General features: G+C 41.6%; 1 protein-coding gene and 1 long non-coding RNA gene across 9 annotated transcripts in view; one reads left to right on the top strand and one right to left on the bottom strand.

Annotated features, from left to right (window-relative positions):
• Positions 1 to 13,421, bottom strand: part of LOC119877234 — a 48,692-nt gene extending 35,271 nt beyond the window's left edge. Inside the window, exon 1 of the long non-coding RNA XR_005373208.1 lies at positions 12,948 to 13,421. This is a non-coding gene — a long non-coding RNA (uncharacterized LOC119877234). The remainder of the gene's footprint in view (positions 1 to 12,947) is intronic.
• The window catches only part of CCDC146 (coiled-coil domain containing 146), a 119,202-nt gene that overhangs the window by 90,535 nt on the left and 4,918 nt on the right, over positions 1 to 23,749 (top strand). For 7 of the 8 annotated variants that reach the window (XM_038562783.1, XM_038562784.1, XM_038562786.1 and 4 more), the window contains 12 exons: positions 206 to 263; positions 2,275 to 2,451; positions 4,543 to 4,616; positions 5,531 to 5,758; positions 6,384 to 6,570; positions 11,925 to 12,020; positions 12,744 to 12,914; positions 14,494 to 14,582; positions 14,680 to 14,844; positions 16,244 to 16,468; positions 18,237 to 18,465; positions 23,303 to 23,431. In XM_038562783.1, coding sequence (XP_038418711.1) covers positions 206 to 263; positions 2,275 to 2,451; positions 4,543 to 4,616; positions 5,531 to 5,758; positions 6,384 to 6,570; positions 11,925 to 12,020; positions 12,744 to 12,914; positions 14,494 to 14,582; positions 14,680 to 14,844; positions 16,244 to 16,468; positions 18,237 to 18,465; positions 23,303 to 23,431 — 1,828 coding nt within the window. The remainder of the gene's footprint in view (positions 1 to 205; positions 264 to 2,274; positions 2,452 to 4,542; positions 4,617 to 5,530; positions 5,759 to 6,383; positions 6,571 to 11,924; positions 12,021 to 12,743; positions 12,915 to 14,493; positions 14,583 to 14,679; positions 14,845 to 16,243; positions 16,469 to 18,236; positions 18,466 to 23,302; positions 23,432 to 23,749) is intronic. The other variant, XM_038562785.1, reaches the window with a different exon arrangement.

Raw genomic sequence — 23,749 nt, forward strand, 5'->3', positions numbered from 1 at the left:
TGTGTGAGAACTGGGGAGGAAGCACCTAGTTGGGAGTCACTGAAGCCATCAGGTTACCTGGCAAACAAACATGGGAAGCACATTCTAAGAGAAAGTAGAAAGTTATTACTGTAGAAATAGCTTATTACTCCTTTGTACGTTGTCAGAAATAGCTTATTACTCCTTTGTACGTTGTCAAACTTGTTTTTTTTTTTTCTTTTCACAGCTTAACAGAAGAAAAAAATCTCATAATAAAGGAATTTGAGAAGATACCTAAGCCAGGAGTAAGTCTTACTTAGATGGTTTACAGTTTGTTAAATACAGCTGTATTAAACATCCCTTTTGATAAATATTGGTGTTTATCATAACAACCACACCCTGAGACATAATGAAAGATCCAAGAGTCTTAAGTATGGATAATGCTGGAAGGAATCACTTCTGGAATACACACAGTGATGCCTATTACAGGCTTAGCTATTTGGCATCTAATTTAGGCTGTGTTTGGTTGGACAATTATCTGCTTTGTTTTCAGAAAAAAAAAAGGGATCTGTGGCTGGCACATAAAAACATTATTTTTGCATAGTTATTACTCTCAGGGCTTCCTGAACATCTCAAGCTTATTATAGGAAATTTTCATGGAGGAGATGTATCACTTATCTATTCCTGCATAACAAAGTGCCCCAAAACTTAGTGGCTTCAAACAACCAACATTTCTTATTTTCCACAGTTCTGAGTTCTTCTGGTCTGAGCTGGTTCATTTGGGTGTGGGTGGTCTAGGATGGCTTCATCATGTGTTGGCCACTTGGCAGGCTAGTTGGTCTAAGATCACATGTCACCAGTTAGTCCTATAATGATGGAAGGGTTTCCAGACTCAAGAAAGAGACAAACAGCCTCAGGTAATGGCAAACCCCAAGACCCAAGACTTTTCAAGCCTCTGCTTTTAGAATATTTTATTGGTCAAAGCAAGTCATATGGCTAAGTCTGAATTCAAGGGGTAGAGAAATAGGCTCTACCTCTTAATGAGAAGAATAACTACAGGAACAGGAGGAATTTGAGTCTGTTTTTCATGATCTATCACATAAAGTAAATAGAAATGTCATTACACTTTGCACTGTTGCCCTCTTCCGAACAGTTATATGTCAAAAGTGTGTTGTTGGTGTTTTAACTCCAAGGCACAAAAACCTGTTTAGCATGGAGTAAAATAGTACTTTTTATGTGTGTGTGTGTGGCATACACTCACATATATGGCATATAAAATATGCACTATTCTAGAAGTACACCTAACTATCATTTACTAAACAGATTTTATGGGAAAAAGCATTTTGAATTTTAGTTCCAGATCATAGGATCACCAATTTTATCCTCTCCCAGCAGCAGTGGAGTAGGGAGATGTGCAGAAAGCCCAGAGCAGCTAAATGGATCCATTCACTCAGTCATTAATAATGTGTAGGTTTTCTTTTTTTTTTTTTTTTTAAGATTTTACTTATTTATTTATTTATTTATTTATTTATTTATTTATTTATTTGACAGAGAGAGCACAAGCAGGGGGAGCAGGAGAGGGAGAAGCAGGCTCCCCGCTAAGCAGGGACCCCAATGTGGGGCTCCATCCCAGGATCCTACAATCATGACCTGAGCCGAAGACATTCAACCGACTGAGTCACCTAGGCACCCCATGTGTAGATATTTTGAGTGTAAGGCTTCTCTCCCCTAAGTCAAACACTCCCCAAATAATCACTCAAGGGAACAAAGATGTGTTATGAATCTGGGATGGAGGACCTTTGGGGAGAATCTGAATGAGTTAGAGAAGTAATACCAATAAGAAAGTGGGGGATTAAGGAGCACAAAGGGTTGGATTTTCCAAATATTACCTCCCTAGTGTTTAATTCTCGTGTGGGACTCAGGTTAACCACAAGCCCAATAATCAAAGATTATTTGCATCTGATGTCAAATCACAAACCTAGAAAATAGGCTAGAAATTTCCACTAATGTTTTTTGGGTATGAAATAGAAATAAACTCAAAAAGGACACATTTCAAATATAGGATAGAAAGGAGCACCAGTTAAAAAAAAAAAAAAAGTATGAATATAATGTAAAATGTGTAATACATGCCGTACAACTGTCATACCTTTATCAAAGATGTCAGAAGTTATTATTGTATTTAACTTTGTAAGAAATCATTTGCAAAGCTCAAATATAATAAAAATGGTGAGTAAAATTATTTTTAATTTTATTTTTTGGTAGACAGATGCTTGCTCAGGCTCTATATAACCTGATAAATTTTCATGACTTTTAAAGGAAATGGAGAAGAAGATGAGACAATTGAGAGAAAGCACTGAAGAATTACGTAAAGAAATAATGCAGAGGAAATTGGAAATCAAAAATTTACGGGAAGATTTGGCATCTAAGCAAAAGCAATTACTAAAGGAACAGAAGGAACTAGAAGAATTGTTGGAATGTCAGGTCACCCTAAAGGTGTGCTACTTACAGTTCATAAATACTTAAGCATTGTGCCTGCGTGGATGTAGAGATGCCTGGTTACCAAGACTAGCTGCGCGGGTTTGGCACAGAGGACTAGGATCACACCGACAGAAACGTTCAGCCTTGTGACAGATCCCATCAAACTAAACCTGAGCTCTGGGAATTCACCCAAAACTCGAGAGTGTTTGGTGCTGCCGCCCTAGTTTGGCCCAGGGAAAAGACCTCTCTAGACCTCACCAGGCATTTTCAGCATGAGGATTGAATGTCACAAACACAATCACTTCTTTGGAGAGCAACCAAATGTCCTAACCTCTTGTGTATCTTTGTATGACTTTATCCTTGTCTGTTTGATTCCACACTACTTCCTTCCTCCCATGAAAGGATGAAGACTTTGTGCATTTATATTTTAGGAGATAGTTAAAGTTCATTGTACTTTGAAAAATACGTAACTCTCGCCCTAAAAAAAAAAAAGCCCTAAAAATAAAAAAAAATAAAAAAAAATAAAGAAAAATACGTAACTCTCAAAACGGTTTAAATAACCTGGAGTTATTTTAAAAGCAACAATATCTGAGGCTCGTTGGCTTAAAGGACAATTATGATTCACTTTAATGTCTTTTTCCTTAAGGGGTTAGAGCAGTCAAATAAGACATACCCAGCTGCTACCTGGAACATAAGACCTGAGCAGAGACAGATTTACGAGGAGCCCAACAAAGCTAGAGCCTTAGGCCCTCACGTGCACGAACCTCTTCCAAGGCCCTGTGCTTATTTAGCATTTGTCATTTTGTACTCTTTCTTCCTAAAGAGGACCCCCAATAAATCTTAAGAGTCTTAGCCTTACCAAACTTGGATCGACCCCAGGACTGAGCCAGATCCCTGGGAGAAATGCATTTCACCCCCATGATGTGTGCAACCTCCGTGCACATGTGTTACTCCAGGCACCAAAGTCCAGTGCAATCCTCAAGTCAACCAATCCTGGTTCAGGCTGTTCCAGAACCCCTGCCGTGTACATAAGCCGCTTGAGGTTAAAACTAATCCTTCTGTGAATCCACAGGACGTAGGAGAAAGTGGTCCTAGGCAAAGTTGGCTTCTGATCTTGGCCTTACCACTCACTAGCCATCTGACTTTGGGAAAATTACTTAAATTCTCTTAGTGGGAGGGCAGCCCCGGTGGCGCAGTGGTTTAGGGCCGCCTGCAGCCTGGGGTGTGATCCTGGAGACCCGGGATCGAGTCCCACGTCGGGCTCCCTGCATGGAGCCTGCTTCTCCTTCTGCCTGTGTCTCTGCCTTTCTCTCTCTCTCTGTGTCTCTATGAATAAAATTAAAAAAAAAAAAGAGTCTGCATATCTGAGAGGGCTATGAAGTCCAAACTCTGGCCTTCTTCATGCGTCTCTTAAAATAATAATAATAATAATAATAATAATAATAATAATAATAAATTCTCTTAGTGGGAGTCTTAGGCGGAGTTCTCTAGAAGCAGAGCTTCTAGTCTTCGGACAAGGACCTGTTGAGGGAGAGCACTAAGGAGAATCTGATAGGAGGGTGAGAGAAGCAGCACAGAGTTGGGGAAGTGGCTGGGCCAAAATGTGTTTTCAGGAGCACTCTAGTCTCAACCTGACCCCAGGGGGAACTCTAGACCATGATTTCCGTCCAGAGGTGGAGGGGATGGGCCTTATACCACTGGTCACAGAGGATGCCCTCTTCCCTCGACTCCTTATCCCTTGGTAAGGCAGCTCTTGTGGGCCAGGAGCAGTCCCCCAGAGGAGACCAAGCGTGGGCTGTTAGCAGCCATCCCACCGCCCCCGAAGGCTGGGCATACATTCCTATAGGGAGCAAACAGCATTAGTTACACTCAGCTGCCTCCTCTTTTTTTTTTTTTTTTTTTTTGCTGCCTCCTCTTTAAACCGCTAACAACTGTAGCTGTCTTCTAAGGTCACTGTGAGTATTAAATGAAATAATTAAAGCACCCTGCACAGTACAGGACAGGCAGCAAGAATTCTATACATCATAATTCTTTTCTATTTAATTTGTCTTAACTGCTTTCTGGCCTAACACTACATAATGTAACACGGGCCTGTTTCTTTACTAGGACGAGGTGGTCCATCATCAAGCTGTTCCTGTACAAATTGGAAAAGAGATAGAAAAAACGACACGCAAAAAAGTGTATGATTTAGTATTATCCTTAATCCCTCCCATCCTACTCTCCCCCAAGTTATGTGTGCATGCTAAAACAAGAATATTAACCACTGAACACATCGAATTACTCTTAAGACCTTCGAATTATCTGCATTTGGCCTTGTTGAGGTTGCGTGTGTGTGTCAAGTTCATTAAAAGAAAGTAATGCAGCATATTACTATCATGCCTAACAGTTATGTCTTAATTTGGGGTCAATATTGTCTTTCGAGTTTACAAATTAAATGTGTATGGAGAATTCCAACTGGCTTTCATAGAGCTCTGCAAGAGATAAGTGATTTGAACTGTGTTGAATTTCCGTGTTCTAGAAGTGTGTCAGCCAGCCAGAAGCCTAATGCCAAGATGACAGCAATTCTTCACTTCACCAACTGTTCACATGGGGGAACACCCTCAAACATTCAGAGTAGATTTGGAGGCAGAAATCATGGAGAAATTTCTCAAGGTTTAGAGGACCCCCAAAGATAAAAATAAGTGAAGATACAAGAATTCTGGAGAAACAGTATGCTTGCTCTGGTGCAAAGGGAAAAAAGCAGGTGTTCGTAACAGTTCTGAAGGCCACGCCACCACCACCAAAGTTGAGAGATTCAGGGAGGCTGGTCAGGATGAGGGTAGATCCCAGGAGATGCTACACTGGGGATCTGGGAAGAAAGTGAGGAAGCAGAACAAATCACTGCCCTCACTGGCCCTCAGTGGAGATACACCCCAAGCCTCGCCCACCCGTCATCCTCACCCCACTTCTGAATTCATCACTAGCTCCTCTGTTGCCCTCTCAGAAAATAAAAATAGGTAAAGATAGCATGGACTCAGACGTGTGTGTGTGTGTGTGTGCGTGTACACATATATGTGTGTATGTATCTGTACATGTATGTATGTATCCCCCACAGAGAAATGGAAAAGAAAAAAATTGTCTTGGAATATGAACTCAAAGAACTAAATGACTCACTAAAGAAAGTTGAAACCAAAATTAATTCTATAATGGAAGAGAAGGAAGATGTAATAAAGGAAGTTGAAGGTAAACGAGCCTTACTTGAAATCAAAGAACGAGAATATAACCAATTGGTCAAGCTCCTGGAATTAACCAGGGTGAGTGAAGCAACTTCACTAACTGAAAGGTTAGTAATATCTCTGGGATATGTCATCAAAATTTTTCTTCAATTTATATTTGAGGATCATTACATAATCTCAAATAGATTAATGTTGATTCAATTAAGTATTTTATAGATTTTTACCATTTAAAAAATATTACATAGAGTATTTCCAAATATCTTCCCCACCTTTTACTCATCATTTTCTTCAATTTCTTATGACCAAATCTTAAGGAACAATGTATTGTATTTTGGTAGGTTTTTGAAATGTGCCTCTGAAAAGTGTATCACTGGAGTATGCTATAGGTGAGGGATTTTTCCAACAGATGAATGGTATTTCTGGGGTAATCATGAGTTTTTCTTAATGGGAATACCTCTGTGGTGCAGTTCCTTGGGAAGGTGTTAATTCCTATTTTTAAATAAAATTTCAGCCTCTGAGCCTCTGTTTCTGCTGAGCTGCTATTCCATTTGCATTTTTTATAAGACTGTGACTCAATTATATGTCAACCTCCAAAGTTGCTTTTGGCATGATTTAAAAGTTGATTCTAATATGAGGATAGTTCTGTATGAATATGCTGAGCATGCTGCCTTGAAAAACATGAAGGGCAGTTGATGACAAATCACCTTCATTTTCCCTCTTTACCTGGAACAGAGGGATCTTGGATCTCAATTTACGAAACTGTCTCATTGACAAGCAGAACTACCATGATGAACTTTCTCGTAAGCAAAGAGAAAAAGAACGAGATTTTCGAAATTTAAAAAAGATGGAGCTACTCTTGAAAGTGTCCTGGGATGCACTCACTCAAACTCAAGCACTACATCAAAGGCTTCTATTAGAGGTGAGTGCTATACACTACGTTTTGATTTTTCAAGATCAGTGCCATCTTTTTGAAGTAAAAATATTTTAAGAAATTGTTGTTGCTATTGATAAAGAAAAGGAAATCAGAGAATGCTAATTTTAAAATGCATCCAACTGGGCAGCCCGGGTGGCTCAGCAGTTTAGCGCCAGCCACCTTCCCCCCAGAGGCTGATCCTGGAGACCCGGGATCCAGTCCCACGTCGGGCTCCCTGCATGGAGCCTGCTTCTCCCTCTGCTAGTTCTCTGTCTCTCTCTCTGCATCTATCTGTGTCTGTCATGGATAAATAAATAAAACATTTTTAAAAAGAAAAAAATAAATAAAAGTAAAATAAAATGCATCCAACCCATCATAGAGGCTCAGATGAATTGTCCTATTTCTATTTCCAGTTGTTCTATTTTCCCCATTTTAGATATGCTTTAGTTAGTTTTGCATTCTCTTTCCATGCTTTAGCCTAAAGTGGTTAAAGGGTCCAACACTCATCCTTGACTTTAATTAGAGTCCATATAAATTAGTAATTTACTACCTCTCAGGGCTAGAACCTTTGAAGACTTTAACTCTGTTTACCTTTGCAACTCTTAAGCCTTCAAACACATCTTTTGATCGAACTTTTCAAGTTATTCTCGTTAGGAGCATTGGTTTACTACAAACTAATCCATCTTAGCCCAGGTCCTAGCACACTACGATGTTTAAGTAGAAACTTTGGGCTAATTTACAGGCCCTGTGGCTATCTCTTCATAATTAAGAGTGGGATGCTATAAAGCTAGTTGGGAGCTGTTTCTGATGATGAGGGTCGCCACTATACATTGACCTGCCTGAACACAAATACGTAACGAATGACCTTGACCCAAGGGGAGATTGCAGTAGAAGGCTCACAAGTTGTTCAGATTTTAATAAATAGAAGCTATTTATGTTAGGACACTTCTAGCTATTCAATTTACAAAAGAGCACCCGATGAATATAAAACTAACAGAAATTAAAACATATTAAAATCCTCTTCCTGGGATCCCTGGGTGGCGCAGTGGTTTGGCGCCTGCCTTTGGCCCAGGGCGCGATCCTGGAGACCCGGGATTGAATCCCACATCGGGCTCCCGGTGCATGGAGTCTGCTTCTCCCTCTGACTATGTCTCTGCCTCTCTCTCTCTTTCTCTGTGACTATCATAAATAAATAAAAATTTAAAAAAATAAAATAAAATAAAATCCTCTTCCTTCACTGGGTTTGCAAACAATCTAGGTTTTTGCCCTAGTGCAGTTTGTTTCAGGGAGAGACTATCTTCCTCTTTGACCTTATGGCTTATTATTAGCCCGGCCAAGTCCTACGCTGGCTGGCAGTACTTGAAAATAGTCACTCCCAGCATGAGTGAACATTTCAGCCTTGCACGCGGTCCAAAAAGGAAAGAGATAAAAGGTAAAGCATAAAGGGTTCCAGCTACTCCTCAGACCTCGTTTCCCCCTGGAGACAGTGGTTTGATTCTCCTGTGGCTTTTGACTGTAGAGACTCCAGAAATTCAAGCCACAAACCTCATGAAAGTTTGAAATATTTTAGGAAAATATCAAAGCCTTAAAGAAACTGAGGTTCTTTTGATATCAAATAATTAGGATGCTTACTGTAACAGAATCATGTCTAACTTCTTAACTTTTATGGAAGTTACTGATGTTGGTTCGTGCATTAAAAATGTCTGGAAGAGCAGACACCAGACAATTAACAGTGACTCCTGGGAAGTAGTATTTGAAGTAAAGGTGGGAGCAGATGTTTAATTTCTTACCTTACACACTTTTTTTGGTTGGTTCTCTAAGAATGAAATGTAAATAAAAAACCCAAACAAAGAACTAAAATAAATAGGCTTACAAAACCTACTGATAGATGCAATTTGGGGCTTAAATGTAACAGTAAATATCTCAAGCCACCCCAGCATTAGAACATAACTAAAATAACTAGACTCGATTTGGCCAGAAGTAACAGAAATTCGATTACAGTGGCTTAACTAGGGGATTGTTTTATTCACGTCATAAAAAGTCCAGAGGCAGGCTCAGGATGCTCTTGGCTCTTTTTTTTCTGTCATCCTTAATGTGTATATTTTGTTTCGAAGGCCACAAGACCTTCCACGTTTAGGCATAAGACTGAACAAAGTTGAGAGGGAAGAAAATAAAAGCCATATGGTAGCTGACTTGACTGACTCTGTCTTTTTTTTTTTTTTTTTAAAGATTTAAATTTTTTTTTTTAATTTTTATTTATTTATGATAGTCACAGAGAGAGAGAGAGAGAGGCAGAGACACAGGCAGAGGGAGAAGCAGGCTCCATGCACCGGGAGCCTGATGTGGGATTCGATCCTGGGTCTCCAGGATCGCGCCCTGGGCCAAAGGCAGGCGCCAAACCGCTGCGCCACCCAGGGATCCCTGACTCTGTCTTTTTTTTTTTTTTTTTTTAAAGATTTTATTTTTATTTATTCATGATAGTCACAGAGAGAGAGAGAGAGAGGCAGAGACATAGGCAGAGGGAGAAGCAGGCTCCATGCACCGGGAGCCCGACGTGGGATTCGATCCCGGGTCTCCAGGATCACGCCCCGGGCCAAAGGCAGGCGCCAAACCGCTGCGCCACCCAGGGATCCCTGACTCTGTCTTTTTAACAGGAAAGCAGTCGCCCTCTCAGGGGTGTTCTCCAGCAGACTTCCATTTACATTTCACTGGCCTGTCCTGGTTCAGCTGGTCACTCCCAGCTGCAAAAGAGTCTGAGGAATCCTGGATACATTGCAGCTATGAACAAAACTGGGGTTTTATTAGTAAAGTCAAAGTAGAAGGTGGATGTAGGTTAGGCAACCAGCAGGCTCGCTACCAATGGGCCACCTTCTTACCCCTTCCACAAACCAAGCATCCCTAATTCTCTCTTTTTTTTTTTTTTTTTTTTTTTTGCATCCTAATTCTCATCTGAAACTTGAGGATTGAGTTTATGGAGAATTAAAAATGGTATCAGCTAGCCAGGATTCAGAAATAAATATAATTTGTTGCAGGATTGCTTGTAATTCCAAACACTGGACCTAAATGTCTGAGACCTGAAACCAGGAAGATTTCTTAGGAGCCTTTAATTGACAGAGTAGCTAGTGAGTGTGCCCTCATCACATCTTCTGTAAAAAACCCTGGAAGCTTCCCTGGTCCCAGTTAGCATTCCTATACAGATTTGCCTACACTTGGGGAGCAAAGCATTTGGAGTAGCCCACTCCTGGGCCCCTGTGGCAGAGAAGTAGCCAGGAACTGGGATGCTTGCTGGACTTCCTCTGGAAGAATCGACTCCACTCTCCAGAAGGAGAAATCAAACTCTTTCTTGCTCTTAAACTCTTCCAAAAAATCTTCCCTGATTATTTAAGTCTACTTTTAGCTGTTCCTTCTCTGATCTGCACTTGCATTTATCTGCTCATCAAAATCACAAATTCTGGGGCAGCCCGGGTGGCTCAGCTGTTTAGTGCCGCCTTCGGCCCAGGGCGTGATCCTGGAGACCCGGGATCGAGTCCCACGTCCTGCTCCCTGCGTGGAGCCTGCTTCTCCCTCTGCCTGTGTCTTTGCCTCTCTCTCTCTGTCTCTCTCTGTGTGTTTCTCATGAATAAATAAAAAAAATCTATTTTAAAAAATCACAAATTCTGTATATCGTTACATGGATTTCACAAGACCATGTCTCATCTTTCTAATCCAGTGTGTACTTCTTAACAGCTAGCTCCCCAGGTGGGATGGAAGCTGGGCATCTTGGGCATCTGAGGGTACAGAAGGTGCTACTGAAGAGGCACAGGCTCGTGGATGTTGGGACATCCAAAGACCTACTTTAGCTACTTATTTTTAAAGGTGTTTAAAACATATTTTTTGAGAGATAGAGAGAGAGAGCATGAGCTGGGGAAAGAGCAATGGTTGAGGGAGAAGCAGACTCCCCACTGAGCAGGGAGCCTGACACTGGGCTCTACCCTGTGACTCCGGGATCATGACCTGAGCTGAAGGGAGACGCTTAACCGACTGAGCCACCCAGGTGCCCCTACTTTAGCTACTTTTAAAAAGCAACATAAATCTCAGAAAGAGTCTGTTAGGTGACCTTTACATTACTAAACAGTATGAGCTTTCCTTCTTGATACAAATTTTAGCCACTCTTCCATTTTGTTGCCTGTCGCAGTAGGAAATAAACCATATCAGGTTGGAGTCCTGTGCTTTTGGTACAACGATCAACTCTAAATCTGCTCTAAGTCAAGTGTGCTGTCAGCACCCAGGATAACCCCTCCTGCGTTTGGATAGTGTTTCCCCGGAAGCTGCCATGTGTCCTCCTCCTCCCTGTTCTCTCCTCCATCATAAAGAATCTAGCAAGACAGCAAAGACTGATAGAATGAAAGGTACTTTCTCCCGAAGTACTTTAGCAGAGGACAAAAGCACAAGCGAATGCAATAGAAATGTAAGGGTAGAATGTCAGGTTTCAACAAAACAGTTAAGAGACTTCTCTTTTGGGTAAGAACTTTCCAGCTATTCCTTGAATGACATAAGAGTAGCCAAGTAGGGACGCCTGAGCGGCTCAGTGGTTGAGCGTCTACCCTTGGTCATGATCCCAGTGTCCTGGGATCGAGTCCCACATCGGGCTCCCTGCATGGAGCCTGCTTCTCCCTCTGCCTTTGTCTCTGCCTCTCTCTCTCTCTGTGTCTGTCATGAATAAATAAATAAAATCTTAAAAATAAAGAGTAGCCAAGTATTCTTACTATTATTAATAAATAGTTCCTATTTTTTAATCTATAGGATTTAGTATGTGAATTCACATTTTATAAGTATAATAAATATCACTCGAACATGCATGTTTCCAAAGTACTGAGTCATGAGTTAGAGAACCAATCGAATACAGTGTGAGGATCGTGGACTCTGAGTCTAACCTACCTGAGTTTGCATCTGTATCACTGAGGCAAGTTGCTTAAACGTTCTTCCTTCCCTTCATCTGTACAACTGGAGATAATAATATTACCTATCACATAGGGTTATTGTGAGGATTAAATATGACCATACATATAAGCACTTAGAACCTTTCTCGACACATTGTCAATGCTCTATAATTATTAGCAGCTATTATTAGTAAAATATATTTTATTTCCAAATGAAGCAGAAATAGAATATTTGCAATTGGTGAATTATAGATGTGGGGCAGATTTTTATGTTTTCGTTTACCAGGATTTTATAAAAAATATTCAGCATAAAAGGCAGTTCCTGTGAGACTGAGAATCATAATTTGTCCGCCTTTTGCAAAAGGTACATCATGGGTTTGACTACGTGACACTGAATATTTTGTTCTTGTGGAAATGCCAGTTTAAAATTTTTATTTCCAGATTGAAGCTATCCCTAAAGATGACTCTACGTTATCTGAGAGAAGGAGAGAACTCCACAAGGAAGTGGAAGTGGCTAAAAGGAATTTGGCCCAACAGGTTAATGTCAACTCTTATTTAAGCTTCTATCTGAGAATGATTAATAAAGAGTTGTGTTTGTAACTATGCTTCACAAAAGCTCATCAATACTGATCCTTCCTCATGTGGGTCTGTTTCTTCATCTCAGAGACCAAACCCCACATTGAATTTGGGAAAAAAGGATGTGTTTGAACCAGCAAAAATTAAAATAAAAGGGCTATTGAGTATATAATCAGTTTTAAAATAATATATGCTTTATTTCACCAATGTCTAATTCTAGATTTTCAAATTTTATTTATTCAAGCACTGTCAAAAACATGTTTTATGTCTCTTCTTTTTCTTTTTTAAAGATTTAATTTATTTATTCATGAGAGACAAAGAGAGAGACAGAGAGAGAGGCAGAGGGAGAAGCAGGCTCTATGCAGGGAGCCCTGACGCGGGACTCGATCCCGGGTCTCCAGGGTCACGCCCTGGGCCGAAGGCGCTAAACCTCTGGGCCACCCAAGCTGCCCTGTCTCTTCTTTTTCTTAAAGTTACTTGAAAATACAGTCTGATTAAGAAAAACTACATGTTATCATATTTGTACATTCTTTTATAAGATAAATTACTTGGAGCTAAGGCAGTCATTACTTTGTTTTACATCCTAGTAAAATAAATTCTACAAAGGAAATAAAAAAATTAAGGTACTGGCCCTAGTATGTTTCTTCAAAGAAAAAAGTTATAATATGTTGTGCTTTTCAAAAGAAAATCCTATCAGAAGCTGAGACCAAGTTAGTGGAACAACAACTTGCAGAAGAAAATAAGCTTTTAAAGGAGCAAGAAAACATGCGAGACGTTGTCTTCAACCTTGTCCGTATGACTCAAATCAAAATTGATGAGAAGGACCAAAAATCCAAGGATTTCCTGAAAGCTCAGGTAACTGCATTTTTGTAACCATCCATTACTTACCGTAAGAGTTCAGGAGATCCTCAGCTGTACACCGTGTTCGTTAGGAAGCTGTAATTGTATCCTTCAAGTTTGACTACACAGCTTCCCCAAACAAAACTCAATCATACAGTGTGAAAAAGGCTTTCAGGATTCAACTAGCGATAGTCAGCAATCTAGAGGAAAAATGAACTGGGTCAATGACAATGAGCAGAGGATTCAAGCACATGACAACTTCAGTAAGAATAAGGTAGGGACCTTCCAGGGCAGAGCGGACAGTGCACAGGTGGCGGGTCTCTGATTCCCCAGCCGCTCACAAGCCACCAGGGCTTGTCCAAGAACAAATCAAGAGCAGTGGCCTTCGCCTGCTGTCCCTCCCAAGGCCATCAGGCCAGCATTGTTTAGCCCGATGCTAGGATGCCCTTAGTTACTGCTCCAAATCCCTGACTTTACTGGGCTCCCAACAAAGTACCGGAGTTGACCCAGGGCAACATCCCAAACCAAAAGAACAATGAAACCAATGGCAAAAAAAATGACTGTGCTGTCATGCCAGCTAAAATCATTTATTCCACGAAAGGATTATGTTCAGAGGTTTCCTGTTGAAAATGAATGTAATGTATTACTAAAAGAGAATTCCTGAATTTAGCATGGGACCCAGATGTTGGCTGTTTCCGAGGGCAAACTTTGTTTTTTTTTTTTTTTTTTTTAAGATTTTATTTATTTATTCATGAGAGACACAGAGAGGGAGAGAGAGAGAGAGAGGCAGAGACACAGGCAGAGGGAGAAGCAGGCTCCATGCAGGAAGCCTGATGCGGGATTCGATTCTGGGACTCCAGGATCAGGCCCTGGGCTGAAGGCAGGTGCTAAACCACTGAGCCACCCAGGGATCCCGCAAACTTTGTTCTGAGCCAAGCATTTACACAGGGTAGCATTTCTTCTTGGAAAAGCACCTTAAAATCATGGCCTTGGGGGTGCTGGGTGGCTCAGTGGTTGATCACCTGCCTTTGTCTCAGGTCGTGATCCCAGGGTCCTGGGATCAAGTCCCACATCGGGCTTCCTGCAGGGAGCCTATTTCTCCCCCTGTCTGTGTCTCTGCCTCTCTCTCTCTGTGTCTCATGAATAAATAAATAAATAAATTCTTTTTTTTTTTTTAATCACGGCTTCGGCCTCTCACAAAATATGACAATAGCATCTGTCAAAACTAACTACAAATCCCCTCTCCTCAGCTATCCTCCACAGACTCCTCACTTACCCAGCCCGTCTGTGCCATCCACACTCATTCCTAGGCTCTCTCAAAAGTTCCCCAAACTTTTCCTCAAAGCCAACCTGTAGAGGCTCTTTTCTTTCCCTTTTTCTTGTTCTTTCTTGTCCTTAATTCAGTTCAGCTGGGCAGACAGCTTCCAGATCTCTCCCTTACAGTTTCCCCTCAACTGTACAACTCAGCTGGCTAAGACCGACTTCTCCTCCTTACTGGACAGGAATGAGCTAGGGTGAAGCTGGAGTGTCCATATGTTGATGGTGGTGGGCTTTTCTTTCTTTTTTAATTTCACACTTAATTTTCATATTTCAGCAAAGATATACCAACATTGTTAAGGAGATCAAAACAAAGGATCTTGAAATCAGGATACACAAGAAGAAAAAACGTGAAATTCATCGCAGGTAAAAGAATTACATGATGATCTATCTTGTTAGGTGGGGAAAAAATGGATTTTATTTCACAAGTTTCAAAAAAAAAAAAACCCTCATGTTTCCACAGACTCAAAGAGTTTGCTAAATTGTATGACACTATTCGAAATGAAAGAAACAAATTTGTTAACTTACTTCACAAAGCTCACCAGAAAGTAAATGAGATAAAAGAAAGGCATAAAATGTTGTTAAACGAACTGGAAATTTTAAGAAATAGTGCAGTTACTCAAGAAAGGTAAGTGTAATAATAACTATTGTCTTTTCAAAAGTTTCTCTTCTGATTCATTGAACTCTAAAATACCTGGGAATAGTAAAGTAGAAGATATTCATATAACAAAGCTGGAAGAGCCCTTGCTCAAAGATGCTTTACAAATGACACTCTAAGCATCTGAATGCGATTCTGTATGCTTCCACGTTGGATAGCCATATTTTTAAGTGAATAAAAAACCATGTTTGTATACTGTTTTAATTTACTGAATTAGAAAGAAAAGCACAAATCTGATCACTTTGCATTTAAAGTTGGAAGACAATCAAATATTTATTAACCAGCACCCCCTGGATATAGATTTGAAGCATCTACTGTGCTTGTAGGAGGCCGTACAGCAGAGTGGTTAAGAGAGGTAGCTTTCTAGACTCAAATCCCAGCCCCGCAGCTGACTGGCTGCATGCCCTTGGGCAAGCTAACTTACCTCTCTGGGCTCGCTTTTCTTATCAATAAACATAGTCCTTATTTGGGGCATCTGGGTGGCTCAGTCCGTTAAAAGTCTAACTTTGGCTCAGGGCGTGACCTCAGGATTCTGAGCCCTGCATGGTACTCCAAGCTCTGCACTCGGCAGGGAGTCTGCTTGACCCTCTCCCTCTCCCCTTGCTCGTGCTCTCTCTCTCAAATAAATTACTGCAGTAGCCCCTCTTATCTACGAGGGATACATTCAAGACCCCCAGTGGCTGCCTGAAGCCACAGATACTACTGAACCCTAAATATTCTATGGGGTTTCCCCCCTACACATACATACCTATGATAAAATTTAACCTATAACTCAGGCATAGTAAGAGGTTAATAATAACTACTAATAAAGTAGAACTATTATAGCAATATACAGTTAACTCTTGAACAACACACGGGTCACAGGGGGCCAATCCCTGTAGAGCACTTAACTACTAATAACCTCCTGCTGACCAGGCACCAGTTGATTAGCAAATATTTGGTGTGTTATATGTATTATATGCTGTATTCTTACAATAAAGTAGGCTAGAGAAGAGAAAATGTTAAGATGATCATAAAAAAAGAGAAATACGTTTACAGCACTGTGCCGTATTTGTCCCAAAAAATCACATTATAGGTGGACCCACGCAGTTCAAACCTGCGTCGCTCAAGGGTCAGCCGTACTGGAATTCGTTATGTCAATGTGGTCTCTCTTCCTGTCCCTCAAAGTATCTTCACGTACTGTACTCACCCTTCTTGGGGTGCTGGGAGGTGACAAACGCCCAGGTCCCCGCGTGGACTACGTACTACTCCTGTCGTTCTGAGGGACAGACTACAGCCCCAGAGACTTTGATACTTTCTGAAGTCTTCATTATTTTTAAAGTAATCAAAGGAAACGATCATCTTCCCCGTTTTCCCATTATTTTTAAAGGAAGCTCCAAAATTCCATGCTGAAACATGCCAACAATGTTACCATCCGTGAAAGCATGCAAAATGATGTGCACAAAATTGTAGCAAAACTCCAGGAAATGAAAGAGAAGAAGGAAGCCCAGCTGAATAACATCGACAGGCTGGCCAGTATGATCACCACCGTCGAAGAGGAGATGGTGCAGCTGCGCAAGAAGTATGAAAAAGCTGTTCAGCGTCGAAATGAAAGGTAAAAAGCCAGGAATCTGGGGGATCCCTGGGTGGCTCAGCGGTTTAGCGCCTGCCTTTGGCCCAGGGCATCATCCTGGAGTCCTGGGATCGAGTCCCACGTCGGGCTCCCGGTAGGAAGCCTGCTACTCCCTCCTCCTGTATCTCTGCCTCTCTGCCTCTCTCTCTATCATGAATAAATAAATCTTAAAAACAAAAAAAAAAAAAAAAAAAAAACAGGAACATCATGTGAGCAATGAAACCCAGAGATCCCATTTAGGCAGGTTGCCTGCCCCTTTTCCTCTCTAGACTTGATGGTGGGTAGTGGGGGGCATTTGACGTTTTGGGTTCACTCGCCTCTTGTGGGGGTGCAGGGGGGGGTGAGCTGCGTGTGTGGCCTGAAAATAAGAAGTTGTTCTTTTAAGAGAGAGACAGGCAAGAGTAGGCTTTAGGTGGGTGTAGGTGGCTCACTCAAAGATCAGGGGTCTTCCCCAAGCTACCCTTCAGGCTGCCCCTGATACCAGCAAGTTATTTCAGTATAATCGACATAAATAAGTCTTCGGATCTTGTAACCACCTTTGTGACAGGTTTGGTCCTAGTATGATATTTGTCAAGTAATTCTCCCAACTCGCTTTCTCAGCAGGTAAGACTCTTCGAAGAGCATTATTTTTTGCAGGCTACGGTTATGTTACTCACAGTGACTGCTGTAGCGGGGTTCCCAAGCTGCCTGAGCTATGGGGAGCTCTAAGTGAGATTGTAGGGATTGCTTCTGGCCTCATCGTGGCTTGACTGTGGGCTGCTCCACGTGAAGCCACATTCTAAGCATTGGACCCTACAAGCACAGAAAGGTGGTAAATCATTGCTGCTGGCTTCTGTTGTCAGGAGAAATGAGAGGATCCCCAGAAGAGCCACTAAAATGGCAGATGAAATATAATAATCTTAACATTAAGATTAAGCAAATCCAATTATGTGTCCACACACTATAAGGGAAGAGAGAGAGAAAGAGATAAAAGCAACTAAAGATGAACTCTGGGATAATGGCTATGCAGAGTGTGGGAAGAGCTTCAGGGTGCGAAGGACACTACTTTTTCAAACTACTGGCAGGTGTTTTCTCTGAGAGAGAGGGGAAAAAAGTGCTCTTATTTGGCTCTCGGCACAAAACAAATTATTTAGGCAGTATGTTTCCCAGGCCCTGGTCAGACCTGTAGGGCTGGAATTGGAAAATTCTTACTTTGTTTCTTTCCCACATTCTCCTCACATGGAGGGGTCTTTCCCCTGGCGTGATTACAAAGGACAGAGCTTTGCCTGTTTAGGGGGAAATCTGCATCAAAAATATTCAACTTAAAAAAAAAAAAAAAAAAAAACCCTAATAGGCCTGGCAAGTTCCATAGAATCACTGCAGAAACACATTCCCTGGCCCCCTGCCTGGGTACTTCTGGCCAGACCTCGGTTGGCAAGCCGGGCCCAAGAAACGGGTCTGCAGAAAATCAGATTATGGGGTCACTTCATTCATGCATGGGGAATGACATTTTTTTCCCACCCTCAGAAAGCCTTTGGGACTTGCAGAGATACTGTGACCAGCCAACTGCATGATCAGCTCAGAGCAGAGACACTAAACAACCCTCCCTCTCATATCCCCAGGAATACTTAAAGTGTTTAACTAGAGAGCAGACAGTAAATATCTATTGTCTTCTGGAATTCCGTAATGTTGATGTTTTGTGCCCAAATCCAGAGGGAATTACCATAAGTCTCAACTTCCTCTTAGCCTCTGCCTCTCCTTTTGGCCATAGTGGTGTTCAGCTGATACAGCGAGAAGAGGAGGTGTGCATCTTTTATGAAAAAATAAATATCCAAGAGAAGATGAAACTAAATGGAGAAATTGAAATACATGTCCTGGAAGAAAAGATCCGATTCCTGAAACTGAAGATTGCTGAGAAACAAAGACAAATTCACGTGACCCAGAAATTATTGCCAACCAAGAGGGCCCTGGATGCTGACTTAGCAGTGCTGCAAATTCAGGTGGGGGAAACATTCATCAGACGCTTCCTGGGGCCATTTGCCTCCCCTCACTTTATTGGTTTGAAGATCATATCAAGTTCTTACATGTAAACTGAGCCAGGCCCTTCCTGGTACCTGTACAAACCCATGAGTTACGTGTCTTCTTTAAAACTGCCTCTGCTCCAGGGCACCTGGGTGACTCAGTCGGTTGAGCGTCATACTCTTGATTTGGGCTCAAGTTATGATTTCAAGGTCATGAGGTCAAGCCCCACTAGGGCTCTGTGCTCAGTGGGGAGTCTACCTGAGATTCTTTCTCTCCCTCTGCCCCTCCCCCCCAGCTTGCTCTCTCTAAAATAGATAAATTAAAAAAAAAATTCTGCTGCTCCAGGTGGAATTTATGTTTCAGGAATGCAGGCTACAGATGGTTCCCCATGAAGCATTTTCTGCCTTCCTTGGAATTTAAGCCCTCCCGAATCTCAGCACTAGCTTCCTTATACCTCAAAACTTAATGAGTCCAGGCCTTCACTGCCACCAGCATAACTATGTTTTTCATGCTTGCTAGAAAGATCTTGGAGACCATCTCATTCTCTCATTTTTAGAACTCCTAACCTTAGAAGCCGAGATTGCTATTTGTTAATTAGCAATCACATATAATTACACTCCTTATTAATCCCTGTAGTTTCCCTGCCATTGAATAGCCTGGTCTCTGACACAGTCTTTTTAAATGTAGAATAAAGCCAAACAATTTAAACATGAAATAATAATATATAATAATATACATACACATATACATAAAAAATTATGAACATAAAACTACTTTCTTCACATGTAATTGTTTTTTTCTTAATGAAAATAGAAGAAAAAAATTAAATAAAGATTTGTGTCTTACACTTTTTTCCATTGACTCAACGTAGCAGGAACAAATTTTAACCTATAGTGTGTTTTCTAAAATGTCAGATTTGTTTTCAGTTTTTTTTCCTGATGATAAAATTAAAACATGTTCAGTTAATGAAGTTTTGAAAAAATACAAGCATTTAAAAAAATAAAATTCTATTCCTGTGATACAATCACTATTAAAATTATCAAAAATCTGGCAGAGAGCCTTCTGGTCTTTTTCAAGATATATAAGTAAACGGTTTTCATTAGCTCATGTGTAGACAGTTTTGAGTCCTGGTTTTGTTTTTTGGGGTTTTTTTTTTTTTCCATTTAATCTGTCATGGGATTTACATGACTATGGAACCAGATAACGGGTCTACTTTCATATTTTTATGCCATTTGAGTGTGTAAATGCTTTATCAGTGATGGGATCTTTCATTGTGCATAAATGTACCAAGGTTCTAATTCCAGTGTGTGTTTGTTTTTTAAGATTTTATTTACCTATTCATGAGAGACACACAAAGAGAGAGAGAGAGAGGTAGAGACACAGGCAGAGGGAGAAGCAGGCCCCATGCATGGAGCCTGATGTGGGACTCGATCCTGGGGCTCCAGGATTAGGCCCTGGGCTGAAGGCTACACTAAACCGCTGAGCCACCCGGGCTGCCCCATGTATGTTTGTTTTTAGTCATAAGTTCTCCTAATCACTTCTTTCATAAGTGTAGCCTGATGTGGATGGGTTGGCTGGCACTCCCAGGAGTCCCTCAGGTCTCCAAGGTCACCTCCCCAGGATTCCTGTGGGTCTGACTCCTACTACCAATGAGTGGTTCATATGAAGGATAGCCCCCCCCCCGCCACTGGCACACACACTTTCTGGTTCACTTCTATGCCCCATCAATGCAGATTCAGGACCAGCTCCTTCTTCAGCCTACCTGCACAGAACCATTCATGCAAGACCTTAGTGAACTGATTGACGATTTGGGGCAACAGCATGATGGGGTACATTATAGAAATGTGAAGAACCTCAAATTCAGTATCAGATACCCATACCCGCAGAGCCCTACGGGCAGCCACCCCATCACTGCTAACAGTGTCCACGTGTGTTGGCCCATGCAGCACCCTAGCCTGGCTCCATTTCACCTGCTTGCCTTTCCACCTTTCATCCTCTTCTCTCCGCAGCCCCACCACCCCACAGTGTCCCCCAGGCACTCCACACTTGTCTCGATTTTATAGAATAATTTGTCTCTCTCCAGCTCCTTCCCAAAACAGAGCCTCAGGGCCATCTGTGCCCATACTACACTATCAAGATGCCCAGCAGATCAAAAGGACTCTAAATTCATTAAGATCCACAAGAGAGGGATCCCTGGGTGGCGCAGCGGTTTGGCGCCTGCCTTTGGCCCAGGGCGTGATCCTGGAGACCCAGGATCGAATCCCACGTCAGGCTCCCGGTGCACGGAGCCTGCTTCTCCCTCTGCCTGTGTCTCTGCCTCTCTCTCTCTCTCCCTGTGTGACTATCATAAATAAATAAAAGTTTAAAAAAAAAAAAAAAAAAAAAAAAAAAAAGATCCACAAGAGAAAACTTCTCTCCCTGTTGTACAGGCACTTTGTGTGTGTTCATTGCAAATCAGGGCTTCCAGTCAATGGATAAAATTCATTGTTCTTAAAACATATGCACTTGGCATTTCATTATACAAAACCAGGTATCTGGTGTGAAATATGAGCTTAGTTGACCCAAGAGGAAACTACTGAAGCGTTTATGTCTGATCTGAGCCTTTTCCATTCTCACTGCGTACGAATTGAGACATATGGACTAGGGATTAGCATCAGTTACCTGTCCTGCCAGAGTCAGTTCTAAGCTTAAGAACTGTTGAAATTTCCTATCAGGGCACCTGGCTGGCTCCGTGGTTGAGCATCTGCCTTCAGCCCAGGGCGTGATCCCAGGGTCCTGGGATCAAGTCCCACATCGGTCTCCCCGCAGGGAGCCTGCTTCCCCCTCTGCCTATGAACTGCTTCTCTCTGTGTCTGTCATGAATAAATAAATAAATAAATCTCAAAAAAAAAAAAGAAAAAGAAAAAAAAGTTTCCTATTAGTCTTCAAGCTGCACTTACTTGTCTACTCAGCAGAAATCACATGGGCCCTTTGAAGGACATGATGTAAAATTTGCCTTAGGCAAATCATTTTTGTACCCTGCCTTGCCGTGTTGGAGCCCTGTCACATCCTGTTATTTGTTACAGCTGCAGTGTCTTGTGTTTTTTTCCCCAAAGTCTTCCCAGTTTTTGCATCATTTCCAGAATTCCCTTAAGGTTTGCATTTCCTCAGTTGTTTGAAACAATTTTTAATTGTCTCACAATGTAATCCAAGGATGATCATGAGTCACATTTTCCTGGTGCCTATAATAATAGCTCCTTTTTAGGGATCTTGGAAATTACGTGAACTATTTTAGGACACCGCACTATTTTATATAGAAAAAGTAAACATGAGGATTAAGGAGGGCACTTGTTCAACTGAGTGGTGTATGTAAGTGTTGAATCACCAAATTCTACACCTGAAACTAATATTGCACTGTGCGTTAACTAACTGGAATTTAAATAAAATTAAAAAAAAAAAAGAAAAAGTATATAGTTTTTCCTCAACGACCCATAGGGAAATAAGGCCAATCAAGGTACTATTTTGATAAGCAAGCACCATATTTTTGTTCCTTATTTTATTTCCTAATTAAGAAACGAAAATGTGAAGCATTGTTAATAATAAATGGCATAATTATGTATTTACGCTTGGTTATGTATATATGTATACTTTAACTCCATATTGAGGGCAACTAAGGAATGTTGAGAGAGAGGGATAAAAGAGGAAAAAAATAATTATATCACCATTTAAAATTCTTTTTGTGAGGGGGAGGAGGTGAATACATGAATTAAAAATTAAATTCTACTCCCATCACCCTAGAATATGTTGTAAAGTACTCAAGATGCGTTATCTCATTTAGTGAATCAACTGCATTAGATTAGGCCTTATCTTCTCATTTGACAGTTGAAGCGACTAAGGTTTGTTTTTTTTCTTTTAAGATTTTATATATTTCTTTGAGAGAGGAGCATGTGCATGAGCAGGAGGAGGGGCAGAGGGAGAGGCACAGGCTCCCTGCTGAGTAGGAAGCCCCATGTGGACCTGTGACCATGACCTGAGCTGAAGGCAGGACCCTGTGACCATGACCTGAGCTGAAGGCAGACACTTAACCGACTGAGCCACCTATGACAACTAAGGTTTAGAGATGATAAATGATTTGCCTAAGATTCTACAGGTTTTCTGTAAAAAAGTTGAAAGTGATGACTCTTGGTTTTCACTGCATTCCACATCTCTCCCCATGAAGTGAGGCTGAGTGTGACTGCCCCTCCTGCTTGGGAGTTAGCGTATTTCTTCACCTACCGCCAAAGTCTCATTGATTCAACCAATATAGTTGATCTGTGAAACACTACCTTGGTTGGTTAGCAAAAAAATATAAATAGTTCAGCAGTTCCTTGCAGACCGTACACCAGATTGACCCAATAATTGAGAACTTTGTTCTTCTGGAAGCCATTAAACCTATTCCAACAGAGTTTTAAGCTGGAGTCTAGTGTGTCACCGGCCTTGTACGTTGTCTACTTTGGCCTCCGTAACAACCTAAAATAAAGAGGTCAGGTCAGTACAGTCTGAGCGCTGCAACCACACAGCATCCCACCGGCAGAACACGGAGGGCTGGTGGTAAAATCAGCTTTTTCTCTGATGACCCAGATCTCGGCCTTGCTGCGGAGAGCAGTCCCGGGCATCATCTTCACGGGACACGGCGCTCGACCCCGGGTCCCCGCGGCTGGGATGGTGACAGTCCTCCTCTTTCACCTTGCCCCAAACTGATCCTACCGAAAGATTTTAAAGACCTTGGGCTATGTAATTTTAAAATTTACTGAGCAGGAGAGTTGGTTTTGAAGTTAATGTTTCTTGTTTAAATAGTTTTCACAGTGCACAGAGAGAATAAAGGACCTGGAGAAACAATTTATAAATCCTGACGGTGAGAACAGAATCCGCTTCATTCCAGGGAAGGATATGACCCAAGAAGAAATGATAAAAAAACTAGATTCGGTAAGTGGTCTTCCTCAGAATGGTGTCCGTCAGCGCCCAGCTACGTGTGGTGCTGTGCCAGCTTCTGCAGACAGACTTGTCCCTCATCCCTCACTGTCCTAGCCACTAATCCAGTCCTTTCCTTGTAATTCTGTAGCTAAACCTAAGCTTGTTTCTAGTGTTTGCTAAAAAGAAGTAAAACCTGAGTGGTTTCAAGATGCCCAGTTTTGTCTCAGAGCCCAAAGGACAGTTTTGGCATCTTCAGTGGATGAAATTTGAGGAGTGGCAACATGGAAGCTGGCTGGCCCTGAGAGGGACATCCTCTACCAGGGGAGGAAG

The sequence above is a fragment of the Canis lupus genome, chromosome 18, assembly GCF_011100685.1.
Source record: "Canis lupus familiaris isolate Mischka breed German Shepherd chromosome 18, alternate assembly UU_Cfam_GSD_1.0, whole genome shotgun sequence".
Classification (NCBI taxonomy): domain Eukaryota; kingdom Metazoa; phylum Chordata; class Mammalia; order Carnivora; family Canidae; genus Canis; species Canis lupus.